The following is a 12444-nucleotide window of genomic DNA, read 5'->3' on the forward strand; positions in this document are numbered from 1 at the left end:
GTGTGTTTTCAGTGGAAAATTTGAAATTCTGCATGCTTCCAAATGAAATTTATATTTCTGGGACTAAGAATGTTAGAGGTACAAATAACACCTCATTTTGTTCAGTATACTTTGTGCTATAATGCTGATGGGGAAAAATAAATTTTCCGTAATCAGTTAGAAGAAGAAAAAAAAAGGGAAAGTAACTACTTTTTTCCACAAAAGTATTAGCGACTGGAGGCTTTTGACTTTTTTTGCCTGCTGCCTCCCCCTTCCCCCTCCTGCTTTCTCCACTTGTGCTTTTGGCACCAGGAATGTCAGAAGGTCGTACTTCTATTGCCCAAAGTGTGTTTTGAAACACCAAAATTGAGAAAGAAGCGATGTTTTTGAAACCAATAAAAATAAATTGCAAAAAAAAATCACAATTTTTCTTACATCGCCCCCTCCCACAATTAGTAACAATGAAATTACACTTTACTAATTGTTAATTACATACCTCTAGACTCATGCAGAACTGAAAACATGTATCTCTGATCATTATCCAAGTTTAAGTATGTTAAAAAAGGAACATACTACGAGAAAATGCTGCTTGTGATATCCGTGTCACGGCCCATCCTTTAAGGGTTAATTTATTTTTTATTGTAGAATTATCTCAGTAATTTACATTTTACTAATGAAAACCACTTAATTTTATGTACAGATATAGCATCTATCTTGCAAACTACTCTCAGGGTGATGTTGGGCCTCATGCTCTAATTGAAATGGATCCTAAACGAAGTGATGTGAGTAAGGGAATCATTGCCTTGAAGAATGTTGCCTCAGAAGCAGGAGTAGCAAAACTAGCAGGTAATGCTTTTGTTTGTAACAGTTGGTTTTGTTTATTCACATAAAATGTGCACAATATATATTTATTAGTCATATGCCGATATGACATTTTTACCAAAGCTGATAAAAATACAGATATAAAATTTACCAATACCAGTAACCAATATTCCACTGCTTCAGATATACAATTACAAATGTTTCATGTTAGGACTAACAGACGTCCTCTTTTTTTTTGCACACATGTCCTACAATTTTGACTTACGTCCATCACATAACTTGAATTTCTGAATGTCTTTTAATGAAGAAACAGAGTGAAATATGAGAAAAATTTCTACTTGGAGATGTATACTTGCAACTAGGGGGCCTCCCCGATGGCGCAGTGGTAGCGTTGTTGCCTTGTAATCAAGGGGTCCCGGATACCTGGTGGAGGCCCAAGTGGTTCGGATCCCACTTTAAATTGTAGGTCCAGTCCCGATTAGCCTTACTGTGCATAAAGTGGACTTAAAACACCAATTCAATCAATGAAGCAACTGGGGGTATTGTTATCTGGATCTTTGAAAATATTTTCATTTCCAGTCCCAACTTCCTGAAATGACTTTCAAATTTTGGAGATATCAAACTGCCAGGAAATTTGGAATGCTCATGCATTAATTAAATTGTGAAGTGTTGGAAATTTGTTGAAAGTGATAAGTTTCATTCCAGAAATTGCAAAAACAACCACTTTAGGAGAAATAGCATGCAGAACTTGAGATTCTTGTAACATCTAGAAGTCTTGGACATTTCCTTTACGAACACTTTCCGACTTACTTGGAAATGGTGAGCGTTTCCCATTCTGAAAGCCTAGATTTTAATTTCCCATCCTGATACAATCCTGGCCAAAACATTCCATCCTATTTGAAACACATATGGCAGTGCTATTGGCTAGAAGTTTTTAACAAATTTATTCACTTTATTTGCTAATATGTCCTAGCAATATATTATATTTACTGTAAAAGCAGTTGTATCCTACTTTTTGCTTACAGTGATCTGGTAGCCCTGTGTCTTGAAAAATATGATTGGTTGATTAACTTCCTTAATTAATGCCTGTAACTGACTGAAATAGATTTTGCCTTTCAAAATGTACATCTACGTTCAAACCAAGGCATATGAATTACATGTTAATATTCATAAAAATAGCAACAAAATGGCAAAACTTTACACCAAATTAGAGGCTATTTATGACATATTGGGTCAGTACAATTATTGGAAATTGTACCAATACACACATGTAACAACCAATACTGATTGAGCACCGGTTAATCTGTCTCATCCCTATTTTTGATTTTGAAAATTTTGCAATGCAGACTGCTAGGGTGGATGCTTTTTCTCATAGTTTATGGATCACCTTTACCCCTTATGATTATATTGCACTGACATCAACATCTCTGTGAAATATCATGTGCTTTTAAACTAAATGTGTCTTTGCCAGCACGTAATGGCCAGTGCAGTCACAATGGTGTGTGTGCATTATAAGTTTGTTGATTCTCGAATTGATTGAATTGTTGTTTTTAAGTCCACTTTATGCACAGAAAGGCTAATCGGGACTGGACCTACAGTTTAAGTGTAATCCGAACCACTGTGCCATGTGCGTACGCTGAACCTCGCCCGCTCAATAAAGATATATTATTATTATTATTATAAATCCAGGACCCCTTGATTACAAGGTGACTGTGTTACCACTATGCCATCGGGGAGGCCCTTGTTGATTCTTAGGGAAGTCCTGAACCCCATTTGCAGACATTCAAACACAATTTATCGTGTTTATAAATTGTGTTTGTAATGTTTTGAAAAAATCAAGAAGGCCACTGCATATGAAATCTGGTCTGTAATCGATTTCTTGAATGAAACCAATGGAAATTTATTATCCACTTTGTGAGGTGTATAGAGAGCATGCTGTGAGTTATTCATTGGTTTGGAGATGGGTGTGACACAACAAGTGTGCAGAAATGTCCAGAAGCTCCACAATAGACACAACCATCTATTCCAGTATGTTTATAAAATGCATTGCACAACCCAAATGGGCAATGTGGCATGCTTAGTCAGATATTGTGATGATTCATGAAATGCTGACCCACACGCTACTGTACAATGCAAGATTTCATCATCCGCATACAGTCCATACTTAGCACCAAGTAATTTTCATGTGTTCCTGCATCTGAAATCATTTCATGCCTGCTGATAGTTCCAGGTTAAAGAAGCCATTACCACGTGGTTTGCATTGCAGGTGGGATCATTCTATGATGAAGGGATACAAGAACCAGTACCCACTTACTTTCAGGATAACCCTCGTATAATTCTTTGAGAAGTTTGCTTTGTGTCCTGTCCATGTGTTCCTTCATCCGTTTCACGTAATCATTAAACATTTTCATCCTTGGGATTAGCCAAAAGTAGGGGATAAGGGAGTACAATAAATCAAATCAATCAGTCAATTATTTTTTTCATTCCATGCAGAAAACATTGTGGTGGTTGTGAGATGATGGAGTATTTAAAGGGTTACTATGCATCTGGAAAACAAGGAAATGTCAGGGAATTTGGCTTGTCAGGGAAATGTCATGGAATTTTGCAGATCGTCTGGAATTTACGTGCATTTTGGAATCTGCAAGAGAAAAAGTTGGAAAATGAACAAGCAGTTCACTTTCACTTCTTGATTTGGTTCTTGTGATTTCACTCCAAAAAATGATTCAGTTTAGAAACTTGTTTCTTTCGTTCTTATGATTCTCAGTCGTGTGCAAAAATTATGGTTCCTTCGAATTTTTGTAATAAATTTTCATTTTTATAAGACTAGATATTAGAAAGAATATCAAAGTAAAACTTGCAGTCCAGATATCTGATTGATAACTAAAGTGCATTGACAATATGATCATAATTATCGGAAAGGTTGGTGAAGACGAGGGTGTCATCTATTATGTTATATTATTTTTCATTTCCTATGGAATTCCTATATGCAACAAAAATTTGTCCTGATGCTGTGTACTTATAAATGTAAGCAAAAAAGCAGCATTTTCTACGACATTATAAATCTGCCAGAAAATAAAAAATTGTGTATGGTTTATGAACTTTTTCTGTTGTTTTTATATTGTGGAAAAATAATGTTATGGTGAAATAATGTACCTCTCTTACCTGCACGTGATTGTAGCACCCAATAGATTTGATACCAATTGTAATTTTACATTTTACTTTTCGAATTTTCACGTGTTCTGTGTGTAGAACGAAATTTGCTAAAAAAAAAAAAAAAAGTTGTGAAAGTGAATATTCATAATAATTAACGGATTATGTATATATTTAATTGAAAAACAAGGTTCAAAAGCAAAAATCATGATGATAAACATGTCTGGAAAAATTTCATTTTTGGACTGGAAAACCTGGAAATGTCAAGGAATTTCATAATCAAAAAATCGTAGCAACCCTGATTCAGGACTTAAAGATTCCTGAAATTGAAAATTCTCTAATTTACCTTATATGAAGTAAAATATTCTGACTCAACCAGGACTCAGATGTAGGTCTCTGGCATACCATGCCATTGTCTTGCAATTGAGCTCAAGTCAAGCATGGTTATACCGGATTTAATTGCTTCTGCTGTTTAAGCTGTGTGGAATCGTCCCTGTCATTAGCATTTTGGTGTGTGTTTTGTTTTTTTGTCATCGTTACTGCTCCTGCTGCCATTGTCGTTCAATATTTTCAATTTAATATTTTTTGAGTTTCTTTTAATTTCTGGTTAATATCTTAACTATATTTTTTTTCATTCACAGGAGGTCGGGGACTTGCTGTTGGCCCAATTTTTAGTAATAGTATGACTGATATCTTCTGTGTAAATGAACATGGACCAAACTTCTTATTCAGGAATAATGGTGATGGAACTTTCGCCGAAGTGGCAAGTGAATCAGGTAATCCATAGTTAATTAAATAATACTCTTCGATTGTAATAAAGCAAATATATGTATTATGTAAACACTTCTATGTGTTTTTTTTATACAGTATTCCTGGCTCATATCTTCATCTTCATCTTCATCATCAGGTGTTAAAATTAAGATGTAGATGTATTGCCACGGTATGACAGATCATAAGTTCTCTAGTTGAAAATGTTGTATATAAAAATAATCACGCTGTACAAATTACAACTTTGCCAGCAATGTGTAAAAAACTACAATGGCAATCACGCTGTACAAATTATAACTTTGACAGCGCTGCAAAGAAAAGTCATATTGGCAATCGCATTGTATAAAATAGAGGAATAGGAGGGTGGATATATTCTGTGGCTTGGTTGAATGGAAGCCGGGGTTGTAAGTTTATGCGATGCATGTTAATCGGATTGTTTTCTAACAAATTTCAAGCATGTTTGCATGTAAAAATTAATAAAAATCTGAATTTACTAACACCAGACTTGTTTTTGACATTTTTCATGAGTTAGCGTATGTGGTTTAAGCCTGAAAGGTAAAAATCCAAGTAAGGAAGTTGGTCCCCTGCGATTCTCCAGTTGCCAGAAGTGCTACGAGAATAGGTAGGCGGTCATAAAAGATTTTATGAGACTCAGTACGCTGTCTCAAAGATTATTCGTCTAAAGATAATAATGTGAAATATTTTACATTATCATCGGAACTAGTTTGCAAAAACGAAATATGTGATTCCACGATTGTGATAGTGTTCAACTAGTTCTTGTTTGGTGCAAAGTGAACTTAAGTTGTTTTACGTGAAAAATAAGAAATATGGAGCAAATATTGGCTGAATTACGAGCTATCTCGAAGTCACAAGAGGAACTTAAACAGGAGTTAGGACAAGTGAAAGCAGAATTTAAGAGTGATCTAAAGAATCTAGAAAAAAATATAAGAGCTGATCTGAACATCCGACTGAATGTCATGCAGAAAGATGTGTCCCTATACAGGCAAGAATGCATTTCTAGGAATGAGAAGGTTAGGAGTGAAACCCAGAAAGTTGACATGGAAGTGAGAAAATTGATAGAAGAAAAGGATGAATTGCGTCAGGAACTGGTGGTTGTGAAAAACAAACTTTTTGAACTGGAAGAAAGAATAGAAAACAATCAAGCCAAGACTGTATGGTGTCATCGTCAAGTACAAGTACCAGAGTCTGTCAAAAAGAAGCCTGCATTTTCACCTGTAGATCACCAGGAATCTACTGAAGAGCCATCAGAAGCTGAAGAATGGTTTAATTTTATTGCTGGTAAATCCCACACAAGTGAAAATATTCCCATCGAAACTAGTGAATTACAAAATGGTAATGTTTCCCATGAGGTAGAACATTTAGTGGGTATTGTGAACAATACAGTGTTGCCCGTTTTGTCAGGTGTAGCTCAACAAGTTAAAGTTCTACAGAATTCAACTACTACCATGTTACACAGGTTTCGGGAAAGTGATTCAGATAGTTCTCCCAGCACAAATAGCTGTCATTCATCAAGGCTTAAGAGTAGAAAAAAGAATAGGTCTAGGAAAAGGTCTCCCTTAGCCAATGTGAATAATAATGATAGTGTAACAACACTTTTCCCTAATGGAACAAGTAAGAGTGTTTCTAGGTGCAAAGAAAATCAAGTTTCCTCACATGTTACTAAAAGAAATTACTTAAAGTCAGATCAATTAAATAGGTTTCCGAAATTCTCTGGAGTTTCTAGTGAACTAATCCCATCTGAATTCTTAGATGATGTTGAAGAGAATTTCGAGTTATTTCAAATAGCAGAAACAGATTTTATGACTTACGTACCAACGCTGCTAACAAAAGATGCTAAGCAATGGTACAAGATCTCAAAGCAAAAATTTTCAGATTACCAATCTTTCAAAATTCAGTTTCTGAATCATTATCAAAATTCTAATTGGAAAACAACGATGCTCACCAAAATCTTGAATTCCCAGTATCAAAAGTCTGTTCATGGGTCACTGCTAACATTTTTCATGGACCAATGGAAAATTTTGCAGATTGTTCAACCTAACACTGACGAAGCACAAAGGCTAGCTCAAATTGCTACTTTGATGCCTTTCAAAATCAAGGAAATTTTCATTATGAAACCTGTTACCGAGCTGAGTGAAGCCATCACGGTAATAGAAAATTCCGAAGCCCTTAGCAAAACTTCATTACGTGAAAGGCCACAGGCAGTATTTAACAGTAGAACTAAAAACTTTGATAATAATAGAAACGTAGCAGTTATTCAAACTAAATGTACCGATCAGTCTAAAGACAGAGGTGACAAACTCAAGTGCGAGGTTGCTGATCATTCCAGCACACAGCGTAACTCGAAAAGAAATGTAATCACCAATTCTAATAAGTCTACTTTTTCGGGAAACGAGTAAGTCGCTCATGTCGAGAGGGAGGTGTCATGAGTGTACCTGCTAATCCTCCTTTGCAACAACCCAACTCTAGTAATCTTAATCACACACACAAAAAATTTTACAATTCAGTCAAAACAAATACCGAAGCACAGGTCATTGAACCCTTGTACAATAATGTTCATTTGCTAGGTGATTCCATGATGATCCGCGTAGCAGAAACCTTGGCAAACTACACTGTTTCATATGATTCACTAGGTAAACGGAACATAGGGTTATGTACTAGCGGCCAAACTATTTCCAACCTATCTCAAAAAATCTGTCCAGATACCAAAGTTGGTAATAAAGTGATGTTGCTTATTGGCACCAATGATTTTTTGAGATATACAGAGCTACACAAAATGAAAAGTGACCTCAAAGGTTTAATACACAAGTTATTACCTTTAACGAATCAGTTAATATTACTCACATTACCACCAATCCCAAAGTTGTTAACTGCTGACAATCCTGATTTGTGGAGTAAGTGGAGTCAGTGGAATAATTTTCTAATGGAGTTGGGGAATGATGAGAATCTCATTGTAGTGAATATTAGTCATCTGTTTTTGAATGCAGATTCCAGTATAAAATTGGATCTATTTGAAAAACACTTGGGAAATCCAAGGAATGGCCGAATTGATTTAATTCATTGGTCAAAGTCTGGGATGAATGTAGTTTTTGATTTCTTGAAACAAAAAGGTCTGTTCAATGATGTCAATCAAAATGAAATCACAGTCCAGGCAGACATACACCAGTTTAACTCGTTAAACTAGTTACGAGCTCATGTCAAAAAGCAGGTGATGTGAGTGATGCGATAAATCCTGCTATTCATTTTATAAACTTAAGTGAATGTGATGAAATAGATTGCAGTGCAGAAATCAAAAATTGTAAGCAACCCATAAATACTAATAGCAAGCGTAAACCTTCTGCTCACATAAAAGTAAGAATAAACAATAAGGAATATACTTCTTTACTCGATAGTGGCGCTGAGGTCAGTGTTCTCTCGGAAACCCTGTGGAAGTCTATTTGTACTCAGGCTTCTAAACCACGGCTATTGCCAGTTACGGGAATTAAATTAGTTGATTATACAGGGAAAAGGAAAGACAAACTAATAGGTTCCACTCATTTGAACGTTGAAATTTGTGGACTTTCCTTTTACATTAAATTCCTGGTAGTCAGACATTTAAAAGTAGACATTATTCTCGGTTTAGATGTCCTATACAATATTGATAGTACTTTAGACTTTGTCCAGCGAGGCTTACTCTTGGAATCGAGCGAAGGAAGCAAATTCTCCAAATTTATCGCTGTTTCAAATGAAAGTTGTCCGGAAGAAGAGTTAGATTTCAGACCTTCTGTATCTAACATATCCCCACGGTCATCCTCTCATCCTTCTGATGAAGACTTGTGGAGAAGGGTTAAAGAGTGTGAACATTTAAATGAGTCACAAAGGATAGCTTTATTTCAGTTGTTAAAACAATATAAAACATTGTTTTCTGAATTACCAGGTCTCTGTAACAAGTATACACACACAATAGAACTGGATACTTCCACACCAATAGTTAACAAAAACTATCCAATACCATTAGCATATAGGGATGAAGTTGGCAGGCAAATAGAACAAATGTTCAACTTAGGCATTATTGAATATTCTGAATCAGAGTACCTATGTCCTCTCCTAGTTGTAGTCAAGCCCGGAGGAGGCATTCGTCTCTGCTTAGATCAAAGAAATATCAACAAACATGTCAAGCTTGAGCAATTACATCCTATGAACATAAATGAACTCTTAATGAGTTTCCATGGATGTCAATGTTTGTCCTCCCTAGATTTGGTTAATGCTTTCTGGCAGGTCCCCTTACACCCCAAAGCAAGAAAGTATACTGCTTTCAGTTTTCAGGGAAAACTTTACCAGTTCACAAGGGTAGTGTTCGGATCAATCAATGGAACGTCTGCTTTCATTAATGCTCTGACACGAACCTTGGAAGGTATGGAATCTTTTACAGTATGTTATGTAGACGACGTAATTGTCAAAAGCACGTCTTTCGAACAACATCTTTTTCACTTAAGACTTATTTTTGACAAGTTACAAGATGCCAACATGACACTGAGACTGGACAAATGTAGGTTTTGTCAAGTCAAGGTGGAATTTTTAGGGCATTCTATCAGTGCACAGGGTTATGAGAAATCTCCCAAGTATGTTCAAGCCATAAAAGACTTACCTGTCCCTTGCAATATCAAGCAACTGCAGAAAGTCTTGGGAAGTTTCAATTGGCTATCAAAATATGTTAAAGATTATGCCATCATGGCACATCCCTTGTACCAGTTATTGAAAAAAGGCAAAAAGTGGGAATGGGATGAAAGTGCACAATGCTCCTTTGAGTTGTTGAAACAGTCCATTATTGCAGAAACAATGCTTTACCATCCAGATTTGAACAAACCATTCTTTGTTCAAACTGATGGATCAAATATAGGCATTGCAGGATATTGTTTTCAACTGGTAGACAACAACATGCGTCCGATTGGATTCGTGTCAAGGATTTTGAAACCTTTTGAGAAATCATATACGTCCACTGAAGTAGAAGTGTTAGCAATACTCTTTACACTGGACAAATTTAAATCACTGTTGTTAGGTAGAAAATTTACTGTTATCACAGATCATAAATCCCTCACGTGGTTAGAATCTGCACACACTTGGAACAATAGGCTGACTAGATGGTTTATTCAAATACAACAGTACTCATTCCATGTCGAGTATTGTAGAGGTAAAGAAAACCTCTTGGCAGACCTGTTGAGCCGATCTTTTAATGACCATGATAATGAACTCATATTCATGAATAACTTTGAGTATCTTGATGAGTCATTAATATGTGATAAAAACAATTTTGTTAATGAACAAAATAGTGATCCGTATTGCAGTGGTGTTAAATCTGTTCTCGCTGGTTGTGAAAGTTCACAACAGAGCAAACATCGAAACTGGAAGAATATATACCTTATTCACAATGATCTACTCACCATCAAAGATTTTCACAATCCAAACCGGATAAGAATATGCGTGCCTCAATCATTAGTAAATCTTGTACTGCACAAGTATCATGATGAAGGTGGTCATTTTGGTACAGACAAGACACTCGGTAAAATTTACCAAATATTTTACTGGCCTCATATGAAAAGAGACACAAAATCTTACATCACTGATTGTGAAATTTGCATGAAAAATAAACCAGATAAACATCCTCCTAAGTATCTGGAAATCATGCACAAACCCTCAAAACCAGGTGAAATATTATTTATTGATTTACAAGGTCCATTCATACGTTCCTCCAAAGGTGAAAAATATTTACTAACAGTATTAGATTCTGCTAGCCGTTATCTTGTGGCATATTCTATTGGCAATAGTACAGCTTCCATCGTAACTAGAAAACTAACACATTCTTACTTCATCCATTTGGGAATACCAACAATCATTATATGTGACAATGGTCCACAATTTCGTGCAGAACATTTTACAAAAGGTATGCATGCTCTCAATGTAAAAATTTTTTACATTCCCAGTTATCATCCAAGTGCCAACTTAGTGGAGAGATATCACCAGGAAATAAATAGATTGATGCGTATATTTTGCAATGGTAAACATAAGCAATGGTCTAGCCATGTTGCTGCCATTTTACATCTGTTAAATAATTCAATTTGTTCCAGTACAGGTTATGCTCCTATAGAACTCAGGCTAAATATTGAACCTCAAAATATCTGTAAAAAAGTACTAACGGATCGCATTCCTGATGTAGAGATGTGGAAAAATAAGCTGCTTATGGCAGAAACATGTAGTTTCAATAAGAGACAAAAACATATTATAAAACAGCATGAAAAACAAGCAACAAAAAATCCAGTAAAGCAAGGTGATCTGATCTTCATAAAACTGCATCCTCAAAGTGACACTATCACTTGCATTATAAAAAAATATTGTAATTTATACCAAGGTCCTTTTGTTTGTATGCAAATTCATGATGATAACACAGTGAAAGCCATATGCTGCAATACTGGAAAAGACATTGCAAATATTTCCGTAAAAAATATCTTAGCTTGGCATTGTTCATTGGACAAACAAAAACTTTGGATAAACAAACTTTTAAGCATGCGTAACGATTTGCAACTTCATGAGTTAGGTTTGGAGCAGTTGCATGATGCTGTCTAACGATATTTATTAAGAGCATGATAACAAATTGTAAATTATAGTGGTACCATATTTGTGATATGTGGAGTTTGTGCATACATGTTGTCTATTGCATGTTATGAATGTATGCATGCTAATTTATGTATGCGAGATGCATATGTTATGATTTTATCTCTGCATGCAAATTGTACATGATGTGTTTTCTTTTTTTTTTTACTGATGCATGTAAACTGCACGTGTGTTGTTTTGTGTTTATGCATGAAAATTGTACAAATTTGGTTCTGCGATTATGCATACACACTCTACATATGTGTATTCTGTTTTGTGTTTATGCATGTTAAGTTATTTAATATATGAATCTGATATTTTGTCATAATCTTACATGTTATATCTTTGTTTATGTGGTGTTTGTTTTGTAACTAACTTCTTACATGTAAACAATGTCATAATTTTAGTAATGCATGAAGTATTTGACATTTCTTCTTGATTCTCAGTAAGAAAGTCAAATTTCCCAACCCCGGGGAATTTATGACAGATCATAAGTTCTCTAGTTGAAAATGTATATAAAAATAATCACGCTGTACAAATTACAACTTTGCCAGCAATGTGTAAAAAACTACAATGGCAATCACGCTGTACAAATTATAACTTTGACAGCGCTGCAAAGAAAAGTCATATTGGCAATCGCATTGTATAAAATAGAGGAATAGGAGGGTGGATATATTCTGTGGCTTGGTTGAATGGAAGCCGGGGTTGTAAGTTTATGCGATGCATGTTAATCGGATTGTTTTCTAACAAATTTCAAGCATGTTTGCATGTAAAAATTAATAAAAATCTGAATTTACTAACACCAGACTTGTTTTTGACATTTTTCATGAGTTAGCGTATGTGGTTTAAGCCTGAAAGGTAAAAATCCAAGTAAGGAAGTTGGTCCCCTGCGATTCTCCAGTTGCCAGAAGTGCTACGAGAATAGGTAGGCGGTCATAACGGGCTATATTATTGTTAACAATTTAAATGTTAATTCACAGGAAACATAAAAAAATTCTAATGTTGAACAAAGATGAGTTATTTCTATCATTAATTTGGTTATTGCATATAGTTCACATTTGATACAATTTATTACTGTAT

General features: G+C 35.2%; 1 protein-coding gene across 4 annotated transcripts in view; it reads left to right on the forward strand.

The window, feature by feature from the left end:
• The window catches only part of LOC145994894 (cartilage acidic protein 1-like), a 57233-nt gene that overhangs the window by 20777 nt on the left and 24012 nt on the right, over window positions 1–12444 (forward strand). For all 4 annotated transcript variants that reach the window (XM_083131365.1, XM_083131382.1, XM_083131358.1 and 1 more), the window contains 2 exons: window positions 680–825; window positions 4593–4727. In XM_083131365.1, coding sequence (XP_082987491.1) covers window positions 680–825; window positions 4593–4727 — 281 coding nt within the window. The remainder of the gene's footprint in view (window positions 1–679; window positions 826–4592; window positions 4728–12444) is intronic.

This window comes from Lepisma saccharinum, chromosome 1 (genome assembly GCF_977018435.1).
Source record: "Lepisma saccharinum chromosome 1, izLepSacc3.1, whole genome shotgun sequence".
In the NCBI taxonomy this organism is placed as follows: domain Eukaryota; kingdom Metazoa; phylum Arthropoda; class Insecta; order Zygentoma; family Lepismatidae; genus Lepisma; species Lepisma saccharinum.